This window comes from Pipistrellus kuhlii, unplaced genomic scaffold (genome assembly GCF_014108245.1).
Source record: "Pipistrellus kuhlii isolate mPipKuh1 unplaced genomic scaffold, mPipKuh1.p scaffold_m20_p_2, whole genome shotgun sequence".
NCBI lineage: Eukaryota > Metazoa > Chordata > Mammalia > Chiroptera > Vespertilionidae > Pipistrellus > Pipistrellus kuhlii.
In genome coordinates this window covers 6,063,662-6,081,024 of record NW_023425515.1, presented here as the reverse complement: position 1 = coordinate 6,081,024, position 17,363 = coordinate 6,063,662, and the positions used below count along the sequence as shown (strand labels likewise).

The following is a 17,363-nucleotide window of genomic DNA, read 5'->3' as shown; positions in this document are numbered from 1 at the left end:
GTTGTCAGAGTGGCCACCTGACTGGTGGGCCTTTGCAGAATGAAATCCCCTTCCTAATTAAAGATCATCTAGCCCGGCTAGTGTGGCTCAGTGGTTGAGCATTGACCTATGAACCAGGTTCAATTCCCGATTAGGGCACATGCCCAGGTTGTGGGCTTGATCCCCAGTGTGGGATGTGCAGGATGCAGCTGATCAGTAATTCTCTCTCATCATTGATGTTTCTCTCTCTCCCTCTCTGAAATCAATAAAGATATTAAAAAAAAAAAAAGATAATCTAAAACTTCAAGACAGCTTGACCTGAGCACAGCCCTCTGAGTGTAGGATCTCATGCTGCTGCCCAGGGGCACATTGCCCCTTTGTGGGGTTCCCCAGGCTCGGGGAGCAGTGACCACGGCCGGGATCTCGCCCGGCCTACCCGCCCACCGGGGCATCCACACGCCAGCACACACTTACTCTCCCCCTGCCTGACGGGGCCGAGCTGGCCTCTGCCCAGAGCCGGGCAGTGCTGAGGCCTCACAGGGCCCTTCTTGGCCCTTGGATGCCCTGAAGCTTGGTGTTCACATGAACGGAGACCCAGAGGGTCACCTGGAGGGTCATGAAGCAGTTCACACGATGGCCACCAGAGGGCCACGGGCCACGATAGGAGTGGAGTCCCAGCTGACCTAGGGGTCTGGTGAGGACTTCTCCCCATGAGGGTCTGGCCACAGGAGCTTCTATCAGGGGCGCCCACCCTGCCAGAGTGATCCCTCCTCCTCCTCCTCCTCCTCCTCCTCCTCCTCCTCCTCCTCCTCCTCCTCCTCCTCCTCCTCCTCCTCCTCCTCTGCCTGGGATCTCAGCCTCTTGGGATCCTGGTTCTGCCCCTCTCTGGACTGCTTGCTTGGTGTTTGTACAGGGACCAGCCTGCCCCCTCTCCTCACCATCACGGATGGTTAATCAGCAGCCCGGGTGGGGGTGGGGGTGGGGGTGTATAAAAGCCTGCCGGGCACTGGAGAGGCCTGTCCGTCCTTCCCTCCTGTCTGTGAGTAGAGCGTCTCGATCGAGGACTATAGCCCAGACCATGTCTCGCCTGGTGGAATGTGTCCCCAACTTCTCAGAGGGGAACAACCAGGAGGTGAGGTGTCAGGGGGGCAGCGCAAGGGGCGTGGGGCAAGGAGCAAGGGGTCCGCTTGGGGTGGGGTTGGGAGTGTCTTCTCTCAAAGGGGACACCTCCCATCACCCACAGCGACATGTGTGCCCCGTAAGTAAGGGAACCTCCGAAGTGACTGACCTGGAACAGGGGGGTGAGGCAGGGGGTGGGGCAGGGGGATGGGGCAGGGGGGTGGTCAGGCAGGTGTCCTGACCCAGGTCTGAACAAATCACGTGGCCTCTCGTGAAAATGGGGCCCCAACCCCGACCCACAGGCTGTGTGAGGGTCTCTGCCATGGTTCCCCTGTCCCCCCCTCCCCACAGCGTATCAGGGGAGCACTGTTACCCTCACATCACCTTCGAGGAAACTGAGGCACGGAGAGGTGGGGCAGGCTGCCGAGGGCCACAGAGCAGTCTGGGCCCCCGAGTCCCTGCTTCTAAGCACGGGGCACTTCTGTCACCTCAGAAGGCTCTGGGCCTTTTGTGCCCCTGCCCCGATGCAGCTGCTCCCACTGGACGCCTCGTGGAGGGGCTGGGACCCCGACTTTCCGTGACCTTGGCCTGTGGGTCGCCTCCTCTGCCCGGTGCTGCTTCCTGCCTCAGTTTCTCCTGCAGGGCCAATGGCGATGGCCAGGCTCCTGCTCGCCGGGGAATTCCCAGACGCTCAGGGCAGCTTGCCGGGTGCACCTTGGGTTGGGTGGGGAACAGGAGAGGCGCAGGCGCCCCTGAAGCTCCCGTCGCCCCTCTTCCACTTGGGGAAACCGAGGTGTGGGCCGGGCTCTCGCCCCACACCTGTGATAACACAGGTGATCGACGCCATCGCCCAAGCCGTGGCGCAGACCCCCGGCTGCGTGCTGCTGGACGTGGATGCCGGCCCCTCCACCAACCGCACCGTCTACACCTTCGTGGGGCGGCCCGAGGACGTGGTGGAGGGGGCCCTCAACGCCGCCCGGGCCGCCTTCCGGCTCATTGACATGAGCAAGCACAAAGGTGAGGGCTGTTCCCGCCCACCGGGCATGGAATGGGGGGGCCCCCATGGCCCCCGAGGGGTCTGGGGCCCAGGGAACCCGCCATGCCAGGCGGAGGTGCGTGGCGACCCCGTCCACATTTCAGGGTGACCGGCAGTGAGGCCCGGGGGTGGGGAGGGAGGGCGAGGTGAAGGCAGGGCCCTGCTGGAAACCGACCTGTCAACAGCCTGCAAAGCCAAACACGTCAGGTGGCAGGCAAGGCCAAAGGTCTCTGACCACTCACAGCAGGGAGACCAGCCAGGTCCGATCAAGGAGTTGACTGGGGAAGGGGAGAAGCGCTGGGGACGGGAGGGGGTCGCTATCTTTGGGGGGCTGCTGGCTGGCAGCAGGACCCTCAGCATGGACTCACAGCTGCCCGGGAGGGAGGGCTGGAGGCCAGCGTGGGGCCAGGAGGGCCTTCCAGCCTGGCCAAGACCCTCGGAGAGCACAGCTTCGAAGCTCTCGCATGTTTTTCTTTGTGGTTTTTAGGAGAGAGAGGGGTTGACTCTGTTCACCTAAACGTAAAAGGGCAAAGCGAGAGGCAACAGGCATTTATTGGAGATCAAAGAATAGCTTTTGGGATACACTGATTCAGGCAGAAGCCTAAATAGTGTTCGGATTGGGAGACAAAGGCAATGGGCACTTAGGAAGAGGGGCGGGGACAACTCCATCAGTGAAAGGAAGATGGTGCTGTCCTGCAGATAACACGGTGACGCTGAGTCTGAAGCGTGCCTTTAAGAGATTTTCAGCCGGGTTGTCGTAATAGCGGCTTTCCTGTTATCTTTGCAAATAGTTCTTTGGGACACCGTGTTGCTCTAGGCCCAGTCCACACGTTGTTCTGCCCCGTCCTAACATTCCAAAGTCTGAGGAGTAAAGCGTGCCAGGCAGCCCGTCTGGGATGGCAGCCCGGCCCCGTTCTGAAGTTTTCGCACAACCCAGAGGCCCAGGTCCTGGGGCCTGCCTCCCCCAGCCTCCCCGCGGTTGGCGCGAACGGCTCAGTGTGTGGATGGTGGGGCAGATGGGGCCTGAGGGGTAGGTTTTGGGGAACCCACCGAGCCCTTGTCCGCGCCCACAGCCGGGCCTCCTGGGCCTCGGCCCCCGTCTCTCTGCAGGGGAGCACCCTCGGATGGGAGCCCTGGATGTGTGCCCCTTCATCCCAGTGAGGGGCGTTGGCATGGATGAGTGTGTGCTCTGTGCCCAGGCCTTTGGCCAGCGGCTGGCAGAGGAGCTGGGCGTGCCAGGTGAGTGCCCCCACCCCCTTTGCCGAGGAGGGGCGCCCTGATCTCAGGGGTTTCCTCAGCCAGCCCATTCTCTCGTTCAGTTCCCACCAGCACCCTTCACCATAAACGCTTGTTCTTTGGTTCTCCTATAAATGCACACATGACCCCTTAAACACGCAGATTATTAATTAAAAAAAAAAAAACAAACACCTGAAAAACGGCCACCAGCAAACTGAGCGAACATTCCCCTTTCTTGCATGAGGAGATAAATGCAATGGAAGCCCCAGCCCAGGGAGGCCCTGGGCTCTCAGATATTGAGGCAGTGGGAACCGGGCCTGGGCAGCCACTTGGTCATGTGACTTAGTCAGACTAGTGGGCAGCCCTAGGGAGTCATTTTGCTTGGGGGACTGACCACCTCAAGAGAATGACCTGGCACACATGGGGACAAGTTAGAAGCAAAGTGCATGGTGGGCAGGACACATGAGCACGGGGGCACACGTTCCACCCGGTGCAGATGTGGGGAGTAGCATACATGTGCCCCGACCCACCTACTCTGCCACAGCAGCTGCCCCTGTGCATGTGTGGGTGTTGGGTGTTGGGAAGCTTGTGGTGAGTCTCCTTAATGTGTGGCCGTATCGATGGTGCAGTGAAAATACGTTTTAGGAAGAAATGTGGACGTTTTCCCAGTAGCGTGCCCCAGCTCTCCTGGTCGGCCGGTGGCTTTTTCAGGGGCGTCTGTCCAGGGGGAACAGCGAGGGAGGGGCACTGCCTTGCCCCGGGGGGCGGAGGAGCGGAACTGGCCCACACTGAGTGTCCATCAGTGGCCACCCCGAGTGAGACAGGGGCTGAAGGAGGTCTGTCCTCCAGGCTGAGGCTGGCGGGAGTGGTGTTTCGGTTCTCCTCTGGGAATGGGGGGCTGGACTGCCCAGCCGCCAGGGCTGACCGGCCAGGCCCCCCTGCAGTGTACCTGTACGGCGAGGCGGCGCGGGTGGCCAGTCGCCGGACCCTGCCGGCCATCCGGGCGGGCGAGTACGAGGCCCTGCCTGAGAAGGTGTCGTATTCCCTCGACGGCGGGTGGGTTTGGGGTGAGCCCCAGGAGTGTGCACCCTTTTCCTTTCCCCTTCCCCAGCCCGAGCGGGGCACCCCTTCCTTGGGGTGCAGCCCCCAAGGGTGAGTCTCCCTACAGCTCAAGCAGGCAGAGTGGGCACCTGACTTTGGCCCCAGCACCTTCACCCCCAGCTGGGGGGCCACCGTCACAGGGGCCCGCAAGTTCCTCATCGCCTTCAACATCAACCTGCTCAGCACCAAGGAGCAGGCGCACCGCATCGCCCTCAACCTCCGGGAGCAGGGCCGCGGGCAGGACCAGGTGAGAGCGGCCAGGCCGGCCTGCCCTCCCGTGTGCTGGGCGTGTCCCGCGGGTCTCCAGTGGCCCAGGGCGCGGGTCAGAGGCGGTGTGGCCCCGTGGGGCAGACCTGTGCCAGCCCTGCCCCAGTGCCCATGCCACGTGAGAAGAGTCAGGGTGGGATTCCAGTGTCCGAATTGGGGGATCACTTGCCTTAAAGGACGTTTTCCATGGAAGCAGGCAGGTGGTCCCCTTGGTTACAATATGGCAGCATGCCTACCAGTACCCTGAAAGGAACACGGCTGCTTCCTGAGCCCCAGTTACCCAGGGACTCTCAGGTTCCCCCAGATGTTCCCAGACCCTCCCAGGCACCCCGGGTACTCACAGTAGCTGTCACCCAGATCGAGTATCACTGTTGTAGAAAGTCCTGGTTGGACACAGGTGGACATACCATGTGAAGGAGGTGGAGGGCAATGCTCTGCCCACCTGCCAGCCCCCCATCTCCAGAGACCCCAGATCCCCAGCCTGCAGACGCTACCGTTGTGTAAGCACAACACAAATGTAGGAGAACCCCAAATCTTTCTTTCTGCTCTGGCTGACGTCAGAAGTCAGAGGTCAGAGATCAGAGGTCCCTCTTCAGATGGGTTGAGTCACCCCAAGGATGAGGGGCTGAGAGCCGGGCTCTGGGGTGAGGGGTGCAGTGGAAGGAAGGGACCAAACACAGGAGTTTGGAGCTGGGTGGGGGTGGCCCTGGGCTGGCCCCCAGGACATAGTGCGGGTAGAGTGTGGGCTAATGGGCAGGGCCTCGTCTGAGTCTGCTGCCCGTGGGGGTGAGCATCCTGGAGCCTGGCCCTACGGGGCCTCCGTTTCCCTGTGGGGCAGTCCCTTCCTGCTGGCTCTGATGAGAGCGAGGGAGAGGGAGGAGGGGGCCATGTGCACGTGGCCATCTGGGAGCACCACCCCTCTGCGGGCCACGGTGGGCCAAAGCACCCGCCCGCCTCCTCTCCCGCCTCTTCCCCGGGGGAGCAGGGGCAAGGGGCTCTCACCAGGAACCAGGAGGGGCTGGCCAGGGCCTGGGCTGGGAAAGGCTCTTCCTTCGCAGCCAGGACGTCTGAAAAAGGTCCAGGCCATTGGCTGGTACCTGGATGAGAAGAACCTGGCTCAGGTGTCCACCAACCTCCTGGACTTCGAGGTCACGGCGCTGCACACAGTCTATGAGGAGACCTGCAGAGAAGCCCAGGTGGGCAGGGTGGCACCCCTCCCTCCCTCCCCACCCTCCTGGGGGTCCTCAAGCCCAGCCCGGGGGCTGACGCTGCTGGGCCTCCGCAGGAGCTGAGCCTCCCGGTGGTGGGCTCGCAGCTGGTGGGGCTGGTGCCCCTGAAGACCCTCCTGGACGCCGCGGCCTTCTACTGCGAGAAGGAGAACCTCTTCATCCTGGAGGAGGAGCACCGGATCAGGCTGGTGGGCTGCGCCCCTGAGGGGGGCGGGGTGAGGTTCCCGGGAGCAGGTCTGGGTGCTGCAGCCCTGTGCCTGGGGCCAGGACTCATTCCTCCTCCTTTGTTTTATCGTCTGTGCTTAGAAGGTGAGATCATAAGATTTTCCTTTTGGGGTCACTCTTGGGGTTTTCTTTGTGGCCTTAAATGTGTTCTGTCCCGTAAAAAATCTGGCGGGAGGACTGTCCTCTGGCCTCCCTCCCTTCCCTCTGCTGTCTGATCTGGAGGCACCTCCTGCCTGCTCACACTACCAGATGTGGGAGCGAGGCTCCGGCACCTGGGCCCACAGATTTATATGGTTCCTTCCATTTGTTCCTTATGGCTCCGCCCACCTGGGTTCCTTCCACTCTGAGCACGTTTCTTACATCGAGCAATGACTGGATTTCTCTGGCAGCTTTTGTTCGGAGGTGGAAGTTATCTCTGAGTATCTGCCAGTTCAGCAGGTGTGCCTGCTTTCAGGCGTGTCGGGCTGTGTGCGTGTGGTTCCTTCTGGTTCCTGTACATGCAAGTTAGTCTAGTTTCTAGGTATTCTGGTAATTACTGTTCTAACTTAATTTATTTACCTTTTCTATTGTCCCCCCCCTTTTTTAAATTGCATAAAAATTTTCAAATTTATTGATTTTTATCAACCACTTTTTATGAAAATGAGAAGCTAAATACATTTCTTCTTCTTGCTCTATTTTCTGATTTTATTTTTTTAGAGTTACAGTATTTTTTAGGAGGGTCATTTGGTGCTTAATTCCCCCCCCCCCCTTTTAAATTTAGGGTAAAATACACAGAACATAACATTTGCCATCATGACCATTTTTTTTTTAGATTTTTAAATTTTATTTTATTGATTTTTTACAGAGAGGAAGAGAGAGGGATAGTCAGAAACATCAATGAGAGAGAATCATCGATTAGCTGCCTCCTGCACACCCTCCACTGGGGATGTGCCCACAACCAAGGTACATGCCCTTGACTGGAATCGAACCAGGGACCTTTAGTCTTCAGGCCGACGCTCTATCCATTGAGCCAAACCGGTTTCGGCCTCATCATAACCATTTTTAAGTGTACAATTCAGTGACAGTAAATGCACACATGATATTGTGCAGCCAGTTACCACCTTCCAGGAAGGGTTTTCTGTACTTGCAAACAATGTCATCGGGATTTTAAAAAATATATTTTATTGATTTTTTACAGAGAGGAAGGGAGAGGGATAGAGAGCTAGAAACATCGACCAGCTGCCTCCTGCACATTCCTTACAGGGGACGTGCCCATAACTAAGGTACATTTCCTTGATCAGAATTGAACTGGGACCCTTCAGTAAGCAGGCTGACGCTCTATCCACTGAGCCAAACCGGTTTAAGTGTCATTGGGATTTTGATGATTTTGTTGAATCTGTAGTCGCTCTGGGCGGCATTGCCATCCACAATGCCTTCCAACCACGACTCTGGGATGTGTTTGCATTGGTGCACGTCTTCTTTAAATCCTTCCAGCAGTGTTTTGTAGTTTTCATTGTATAACCTTTCACCTTCTTGGTTAATTAATCCCCAAGTATTTTATTCTTTTTGATGCGATTTTCAACAAAATTGCTTTTACAATTTCTTTTTCCGATTGCTCATTGTGTATAGTGATGCAGCTGACTGTGGTGTGTTGACTTGGTATTCAATTACTTTGCTGAATTCTTTTGTTAGTTCTCAGTGGTTCAAGTTTTAAGTTTAATAATATATTTAATCTTTCAGCACTTTATCAATATTAAACAATGCCTGCTGACTTGGTGAAGAAAGATAAGAAAATTAACGCACTGTGCGAGCAGTCTTCTCTGCTCCAGGTTTAAATGGCCGTGTTGTTATTTTTACATAGTCAAATATATCACATAGGCCTTCTGTGCTCAAATCCACATATGTTACATATGTTAAGCATCCATGGGTAATTAACCTTCCTATATAATAAAAGCCTAATATGCAAAATGACTGAACAGAGGAATCACTGGTTGCTATGATGTGCACTGACCACCAGGGGGCAGACACCCAATGCAAGAGCTGCCCCCTGCCTGCAGGCCCCAGTCCAGCCAAGGTGGATGCCAGCAGGGGCTCCCCTGATCACCTCGCTGGTCACCCCACAGATCAGCCCTGATCACCAGCCCAGGCCTGGGGACCCTACCCTGCACAAATTTCGTGCGTTGGGCCTCTAGTAGTTCTATAAGAAAGTGAGGTCAGCAAGCACCTCTCCTTTCCCACCAGTCTCCTTTCTTGTCTGTTGGCTGGGTTATGCCCTTCAGAAACTTAATTTTCTAGTTCATTCTTGGGGATGTCTCCTTTCAGGGGACTGCAGTCTGACCCCCACTCACGAAGGCTCAGGGGGGGTGCAGAGGTGCTCAGATATCCCCAGGGTCCAGCCTCAGAGGGAGCAGGCCTTTCTGCTTCCCCTTCCCGGTCACTTCTGGCCTCGAATGGGTTCCTTTGCTCCCTGCCAGCGTAGCCGGGTGTCTACATTCAGCGGACAAGCTCTGTCCCTCGCTCTGCGGCTGTCCCACTTTGCGTCATGTGGATGCGACAAGCAAACTCTCCAGAGGTCTCTCCGCCTGTCCGATCCCCATGTTCTTGGGGACAGCCCCCTCCTCCCCCCCTCTGGGCCCTGGTGACTTGTCCCCTCCGCAGCACTTGCCACCTTCTGTTTTTTGTGCAAGGATCAGCCACTCCGGCTCAGAAGGAGCCGGGCTGGTGTCGCTGGCATAAGGCACCATAAAATGTTTTGGATGTTTATTTGACGGGAAGAATGCTAATCTTAAATGCAGATGGTTCCAACTTAATTTTGAGTTTAGGCAAACTGCACTTCTCCTCACATAACATGTCTTGTGTTTCGGCGAATCGGGCAGCTCCTGGGCTTAAGAACTAGTGAGTGGTCTACACCCGAGGAGACAGGACCTTGTCGGGAGAGGCAGTGTGGCTGGCCCTTCAGCAAGGAGCTCTTGCACTCGGGAGGGGGGGGCGGGGGGGCATCTGAGGGACACGAGGGGAGGCCCGTGTGGTTCAGAGCGAGGCCAGCAGCTGAGGGACCAGGTGGGCAGCTTCCCATTCTGGGCCTCGGTTTCTCTGTGGAGTGACACGGGGGTGGATGTGTCAGGAAGTGTGTACGGACGGATGCGGTGCCTGCTCCGGGCGAGGTGCTCTCCCAGGTGGGCTCAGCTCGGACGGGAGCCAGCGGTGACAGGGCTCCTTATGGGCGACAGCGAGGCCGGCTGCGCCCTCCCACCCTCCCACCCTCCCCACACCCGGGCTGGGTCAGGGGGGACCTGCTGCCGTGCGCTGCGGGGGGTGGCCCTTCGGTGGCCTTCCTTATGCACGGGGGTGGGCTGGGTGGCTGTCGGTCACCAGCCGCTTCCTTTCCAGGTGGTGAACAGGCTGGGCCTGGACTCCTTGTCCCCCTTCAATCCTAAGGAGCGGATCATCGAGTGAGCAGCCCCCCAGTCCCTCTGTTGGCCCCCCATCCTGCTGGCCCAGCCTCCATCCTTCCAGAGCCTTCTGCTTGATCACTTATTCATCAGCAAACACCAGGGTGCCCGAGCCGGAAGCAGGCTTGGGCTGGTTGGGGAATGCAGTGAGGCCCCAACAAGGTTCTGCTCTGTCCTCGGGGGGGACTCGAGGGTGGTCACAGCCCTTCCCAGGCTGCGGCTGCTCTGCAAACCGGGGCTGTATCCCCTTTCTCCTGCCGTGAGGCTGGGCCAGGGGGGCGGGCTGGAGTTAGGGACTGTGGTCTGAGCCGGGCCTTCCTTCCCAGTCTGTAGCTGTGACCCAGGGCCCCATCCCTGTCCCTCTGTCCCTCTGGCTCCCGCAGGTACCTGGTCCCCGACAGCGGGCCTGGGCAGAGCTTGATGGACAAGTCCCTGCAGGCCTTTGTCCGGGAGGTGGGCGCCCGCTCGGCGACCCCCGGGGGCGGCTCTGTGGCCGCGGCCAGTGCCGCCATGGTGAGCTGGGGAGGAGCAGGGGCTGGGTGGGGTAGGGACAGGGGCGGAGAGGGCTGTGGACAAGGACAGGGTGGTGACAGGGGTCCCAGGCCCTCAGCTGGCCCCTCCGCAGGGGGCCTCGCTGGCCTGCATGGCCGGCCTGATGACTTACGGGCGGCGCCAGTTCGAGCACCTGGACGCCACCATGCGGCGCCTGATCCCGCCCTTCCATGCGGCCTCGGCCCGGCTGGCGGGGCTGGTGGACGCGGACGCCCAGGCCTTCACCGCCTGCCTGGTGAGTGCCCGGCGGGAAAGCGGGGATCCGCAGGAGGAAAAGCTGTGTGCCCTCGCGTGGGTCCCGAAATCCTGCGGGAGGGCAGGGCCTGGCCATGGCAGTGCCCACAGTCGAGGGGCACACAAACCAGGGTCAAAGGAGCAAGAGCACATTGTGGGGAGCGACAGAGCCAGCGTGACCACCCAGAGCACGGGTGCCTTCGGTGGGGACACAGTTTGAACCGTTATGTCTAGATTTTGGGGGTCGTACTGTTGAACCATGGACTGCAGGCCAGGTGCTATGGGAGGGCTGGGGCGCGGAGACCTCACGGGACCCCTCTAGTGCTTGAGGCCACTGCCAGCCCTTCCTCTCCAGTCCCTTAGTGCCCGCTGTGGGATCCCTGAGCCAGTCCGCCTTCCTTTGTGGGGGCCCAACACCAGCAACCCCCACGGAAGCCTGTGCTACGTGGATATGCCAACCCTGATGGTGACGTGGGCGCCGCCTCAAGGCTGCCCTTGCCCAGCCCAGGCTCCCGAGGGGCCCGGGCATGGCTGCCCCTCACCCATGTGTCTCTGTGCTTTGTCCCGGCAGGAAGCGATGAAGCTGCCTCGGAGCACCCCGGAGGAGAAGGACAGGTGGGGGCGACGCGGCCCGCGGGGGACTCATTTCCAATCAGCCTCCCCTCTGCGCATGTGCCGGTGATGAAAGAGTGGCTTTCCTGGTGTCCTCACCCTGGCTCTGTCTGCGTGCTGCTGTTGGGGTGGGGTCCCGGGTGGGGTTCCTGCGTGACCTGGGCTTCCATCACCCCCTTGGTTTCAGGCGAGCAGCCGCCCTGCAGAAGGGGCTGAGACAGGCGGTGACGGTGCCCCTGGAGCTGGCGGAGACCGTGGCCTCGCTGTGGCCGGCGCTGCGGGAGCTGGCCCTGTGCGTGAACTTGGCCTGCCGGTCGGACCTGCAGGTACATGGCCTCCCGCTGATGGGGTGCAGCCATGTGGAGGGCGATCACAGCCCTTCATGGTGTTTGCTAAACACCGTGGCCTGGACAGGAGCATGTACCAGGTGGTCTTGGCCAGCGTCAGCCAGCAGGGCTGGTGTGGTGATTTCCTTTGAAGATGGAACATTCAGGATCTTGTTCAGGGCTGCAGGGCAGATAAGAGGAGCTCAAACGAGTCTCCAGAGCCCATGCCTGACCCTCCTGATGCCTCCTCCTCCTCCTCCTTCTCCTCCTCCTCCTCCTCCTCCTCCTCCTCCTCCTCCTCCTCCACCTCCCTCTCTGGGTCTCCCCCTCTCCCTCCTCCTGGCCTCCAGCTCTAGAAAACACTCAGGACAGCTCACAGGTGCGCACACATCGCGAGCCCTGTGTGTGGAGGGTTCCGGACTGTGATTGCTGGCCCTGGAATTCTGACCCCACAGTTTATGGGGTCTTTATAAGAGAGACACCCCCGAGTTCAGAGGCCGCAGAGAAGGGCCCCTCCTTCCCTGGGAAGGCGGCCGAGTCTGAGCGGTCAAGGACGGAAGCTGCCTGGACACACGGGCTGTGGTGCCTACTGTTCCTGTGCTCCTGCTGTGCTCCAGCATCTCCTTGTCCAGGGGGACCCTGTGAGCATCTAACATGTCGGAACTCGTTAAGAGCCCCACGATAGCCAGCTCCGTACAGGCCTGTGCACATGTAGCACTCAGTGCCCGTGAGGTCAGGGAGCACCGAGGCCGTGATGCGGGCCTGGCCTGTTGGACACGTTCAAGGTCATCTGAGGGGGAGCCTCTGCACACCGGATGGCGCAGGGTCCGTTCAGGGAGAACCATGCTCTTCCCAAGGCCACCGTGCTCGCTCTACTCACGATCACTCCACAACGGTGACCCAGGAGAGGGTCTAGCCCGCCCCGAGGCTGCTGTGCTGGGCTCCATGTCTAAGTCCGAAGGTGGAGAGTCCGGCTGTGGTGGCTGCCTCTGTCTTCTGGATGAACAAGGCTGGAGCCCCCTTCCCACTGTGGGATGAGGGCAGGCCTCCTGGGACGGGCTGCCCAGCTGCTGCCTCTGGGGGATGCTTGGTGATCAGTTTGCCATCATCATTGATGACTGGGAGGGCTCCGAGGGGCAGGCACTTGCTGGCATCCCAGATGCTGCTGCCCAACCCAGGCCTTGGGGCTCTTGCTGAGGGTGGACAGGGAGAGTCCCGCCACCAGCCCTGTCCCTGTGACCTTGCAGGTGGCTGCCAAGGCCCTGGAGATGGGCATGTTCGGTGCGTATTTCAACGTGCTCATCAACCTGAAGGATATCAACGACGACAAGTTCAAGGACCAGGTGAGCAGCAGGTGCTTGGGGCCAGGCCCACAGAGGGGCCTGCAGGGGGCCCGCAGGGCTGTGGTTTGCCGACACGGCCAGAGCCTCTGGCAGCGGGCCCTCAGGGAAGTGTGCTCAGCCTCCCCCAGGGGGAGGGGCCTGGCTGGAGGACAGCTGCTGTCCTCTCTCGGGTGGCACTTCCTTTTCCATCACCTAAGGAAGGACCTGGGCCAGTCCTGTCAGGGGACTGGAAAGCTGCAGGGATGGGGGCCCATGTACCCTTGACGGAGCTGTGGCCCAGCCACCCTGAGCCTGCCCACTATGCATACCTGCCAGTGGGGCCACCCGGGGCTGGGGTACTCTAGACTGGCCAGACCAGACCCTGGGCACCAGCCACATGGGGCCTCCGAGGCCAGTTGCCCATCCACGTAATTACCTTAGCTTCAGCGTTCACGATACTTTCATTGTTATGTTCTTGCAGTAAAATTTACAGAACATACAATTTACCACTTTAAAATATGCAATTCAGGGCTTTAGTCACTTACAAGTGTTGGTAATCACCACTTTTTATCTAGTCCTGGAACATTCTTGTCACTCCATAAAAAACCCCATATCCTTTAGCCCCCTATTCTCCTGCCCCAGCCCCAACCCCAGCCCCAGCTCCAGCCCCAGCCCCAGCCCCAGCCCCAGCCCCAGCTCCAGCCCCAGCCCCAACCACCTGAGCTATGTGATTTCTCTCTGTGATTTTGTGATAATTGTTAAAAAGCGATTTCACAGCTGAGAATGGGGGAGAGGGGGCACTGTGGCCTTTTCAGGGGCCAGGCCCTGTCCCTCTCTGGCTGGTCCAGCCAGGCTGAGGCTGGCCATCCTCAGGGGAGGCACTGCCCACCACGAGGGCATTGCGTTAAAGGACTGACCGCATGAACACTGCCCCTCTGGGCCTTCGGGACACAGCCCTGCCCTGGGCAGTCACGGCTAATGTGGCAAGACCAGGAAGGAGGCGGCCCTGGGGCCTGGCTGTCCCCAAGTCTCAGGACAGACAGATCCCTCCCACCTCTACCAGGAGGTCTGTGAGGAAGCCCAGGATCCCAGGCACCTGAGCGGAGAGGCCAAGGAGCTTGGGCCAGAGTGGCCCAGGGAGGGGGCAGGGAGGGCCTGGGCCAGTAGGGATGGGCAACGTTGCAAGGTGCTGACCTGGCCCTTGTCTTTCAGACCCGCCAGCGCATCTCCAGCCTCCTGCAGGAAGCCAAGACTCAGGCCGCACTGGTGCTGGATCGCCTGGAGGAGCGGCAGGAGTGACGGCCGGGAGGGACCCTCCCTGGACTCAGCATCCCCAGCGCCTCCTCTCCTTTCCAATAGGGTCCAGCTTGCCTAACAACACAGGATGGCCTCTGGGGACGGTCCTCATGAGGCCCAGAGGGTGGCCTGGGGGGTGGAGCCTGAGGTTGGCGGTGCCACCCACTGTCACCTGTGGCCTGTAGTAAAGGCACAGCACACCCTTGCCTGTGTCATGTGTTTGGGGTTTTGGGGGAAGGGCTGAACTGAGTGGGCAGGGATGGGGACTGGTGATGAGTGAGCTGGGGAGATGGGAGTAAACGGGGAGCACGAGGGACACGCCAGCTCCAGGGGGAGGTGTGACGGGGCCTGAGCCCGGTCACTGGTCACTCAGAGCTCCCGGGGCTGGTGCAGGGCACCGGCCAAGCGGCCCTGGGATTGTGCCTGGGGCACCGGCCCCATGGAGGAGTAACTTCCCTCCAATCGCATCACTCCAGATAGGGGAGCGGTGGGCAGGCGCTGCAGGGCGGGGTGGCTGGGTGGCACTCAGGGCGGTGAGGATGAGGAAAAGCAGGTGTGTCAGAGTTCCCGGGAGGAGGCTGTGATGACCGAGTTTCCTGTGTCCTGGCCAGGAGGGGGAGAAGCGTTGGGCCCAGGGTCCCAGGAAGACAAGGTGCCAGGTACTGACTCTCTCACAGGGAGGCTGGGGGGTTGCGGCCAGGTGATCGGGGTCCCAGGAGGGCAGCTTCCCCACCCGCAAGCCTGTCTGCATTTTACTGTGTCCCCTGTAGGGCCTGGGCAGCCAGACCCAGGGAGGGGGTGTAATAGAGATTCCCCTGGGACTAGGGGCAACAGACAAGACCCAGGCCAAAGCCGAGTCCTAGGTTAGATGAGATGTCCCCTGCGCCGAGCTGACAATGGGGCCGGAGGGAGGGGCTGCGGGTGGAGGAGGACAGTTAGTGCAGGGGGCCTGTAGCATCGGCCCTGGGGCTGGGGATGCCAGAGAAGATGCCCCGCCAGCAGTGAGCGAGTGAGGGCCAGCTTGCTGCCGAGGGAGGTTGTGTTACCCAGCCCCAAACCAGGACATTGTAGGGGTGTCGAACTCAATCAGAGAAGGGGCCAAAATCTAAAATCCAGCCTAAATCGTGGGCCGAATGGTTTACTGAACAGTCATAAACTGTCATTGTGATGGAAACGCAGCGGAGTGCAGTGATGACAGCGCGGTGCGGGCCACATTGCAAGGCCTGGCGGGACGGATTTGGCCCGAGGGCCTTGTGTTTGACACATGTGTATGTAGAGAGTCTGAGGGTGTGTATGAAGTGAAGGCTCCTGTATAAAACCATCACAGAGTCCTAACTCAAACATCCCATATGGCAGGAGATGTGTCTGAGGGTCCCTGAGGGGATAAGGGATGGAGGCATGGGGCTCAGAGTACAGCCCCAAGAGGGGCTTGGCTAAGGTGACCAGACGTCCCGCTTTTGGCGGGACATCTCGATTTTTAACAATTTGTCCTGTGTCCCGCTGCTTTTTAAAAAAGTCCCAAAGGCTGGGGGGGATGCGGCCAGGTGATTGGGGTTCCAGGAGGATTTTCTTTCCAAAAATCTGGATTGTTAAAACATCGCGGGACGCGGGACAAATTGTTAAAATTTGGGACTGTCCTGCCAAAAACGGGACGTCTGGTCACCTTAGGCTTGGTGCCCTGGCCCTCTGGGACAGGGGTCCTCAAACTTTTTAAAGTGGGGGCCAGATCACGGTCCCTCAGAGAGCTGGAGGGCCGGACTATATGAACTACTAATTCCTACTGTAACACCTCGGCTGCGCTCACTGCCCAAAAAACCTGGCGGGCCGGATCAGACTCCTCTGCGGGCCGCATGTGGCCCGCGGGCCGTAGTTTGAAGACACCTGCGAGTCTGGGAGGTCGGAGCTCCAGTGTAGAACTCCGCGGACACCAGCATGGCCTCACTCCGTGGGGCTCAGAGCTGGCCTGCGCCCTCCCGGGGCCCAGCCACCCACTCATGGGTGTTTACATCCCTTCCACAACGACAGAGGCCAAAGGCTGGGGCCAGTGTCAGAAGAGGACGTCTTTTCCCTACGGAGGGGACCCTGGCAGGGTCTGCTGGGCAGAACTGCAGACACACGGAGGGCGGGGCCTGTGCTCCCACCACCCTTCGGCCAGGAAGTCCACAGGCATGAGTGTGTGGTGGGCTCTGAGCGGCTGCAGGTTTCTCTTTCTTTCGCTGGCGTTTTGTACGGTTCTTTGGTGGGAGGAAAAAGGGGCAAAGGAAGAGAAAATGCTTGGTTTCAAGTCCTGCTCCAGCTGCAGGCTGTGCAGGCGGATGATGAGAGAGATGGGAGTACCTCCAAAGGAACGTCATCCCCACATGGGGACGAGCCAGGTGTCAGCGTGTCCTGTGTCTCCTCCGGACTCAATTCACATGTTGAATTTCTAGCCCCCGATACCTCAGAATTTGACCTTATTTGGAAATAGAGTCTTTGCAGCTGCAATTCGTTAGGTTGAGATGAGGTTGTACTGGAGTGGGATGGGCCCTAGCCCAAAAATGTCCCTATGAAAAGGGGGAGTATGGGCACAGACATGCACGGGGGGCGGGGAGAGAACAGCATGTGAAGATGGAGTGACACTGAGAAATCCAGGACCTAGCAGGAGCTGGAGGAAGCCTGGAGCAGACCCTCGCCAGAGCCTTCGCCGGCTGAAACAGTCGGTCTCTGTGGGTTAAGCCACAGCCTGTGGCCCTGGGTTAGGGCCACCACAGGAAACTGGGAAAGGCCAAAGCAGAGCATTTGGCCTGCGGGAGCCAATGGTTTAACAGGGCACTTCCCAAAGGGTGAGCTTAAAACAACTGGGAGTCGAACAAGAAGTCATGGAGTTCGCCAAGAAAAAAAAAAAAGAGTCTATCTAGCTATGCACAACACAGCCTCCTGCAAACCAACAGGCAAGTGATATTGTTTTCAGCCTAAAGCTGACGAGACAGGTGTGGTTGAGGCTGAGAAGATGAACCAAGGAAACCTCATTAACATTGATATGAGGAGCCAAAACCGGTTTGGTTCAGTGGATAGAGCATCGGCTTCTGGACTGAAGGGTCCTGGTTCGATTCTGGTCAAGGGCATGTACCTTGGTTGCAGGCACATCCCCAGTGGGGGGTGTGCAGGAAGCAGCTGATCGATGTCTCTCTCTCTCATCGATGTTTCTAACTCTCTGTCCCTCTACTTTCCTCTCTGTGAAAAATCAATAAAAATATTAAAACAACAACAAAAAACATTGACGTGGGGAAGCCCTGGAGGTGGAGGTCTCACGCAGGACCACCACGGCCACCTGCAGACTCCTGCAGGAAGAAAGCTGCCTTGTCCTCCGCAACAGGAAGACCATTTTACTATCCAGGAAAGAGGAAGACTTTCCCCTT

The 17,363-nt window shown here is 59.1% G+C and overlaps 1 protein-coding gene across 2 annotated transcripts; it reads left to right on the top strand.

The window, feature by feature from the left end:
* The first annotated feature begins 960 nt into the window (after positions 1-960).
* On the top strand, positions 961-14,170 carry FTCD (formimidoyltransferase cyclodeaminase). Of its 2 annotated transcripts, XM_036448229.2 has the most exons (14): positions 961-1,111; positions 1,932-2,115; positions 3,245-3,373; positions 4,315-4,403; positions 4,539-4,718; positions 5,797-5,934; positions 6,024-6,155; positions 9,562-9,623; positions 10,007-10,136; positions 10,249-10,410; positions 10,981-11,024; positions 11,209-11,347; positions 12,595-12,690; positions 13,882-14,170. In XM_036448229.2, exons 1-14 carry the CDS (start codon positions 1,058-1,060, stop codon positions 13,966-13,968), a joined length of 1,626 nt encoding a protein of 541 aa, XP_036304122.1. In that variant the 5' UTR covers positions 961-1,057; the 3' UTR covers positions 13,969-14,170. The 2 variants fall into 2 exon arrangements, with proteins under 2 accessions (XP_036304122.1, XP_045441273.1); XM_045585317.1 differs by lacking the exons at positions 5,797-5,934; positions 6,024-6,155.
* Positions 14,171-17,363: the final 3,193 nt, after the last annotated feature.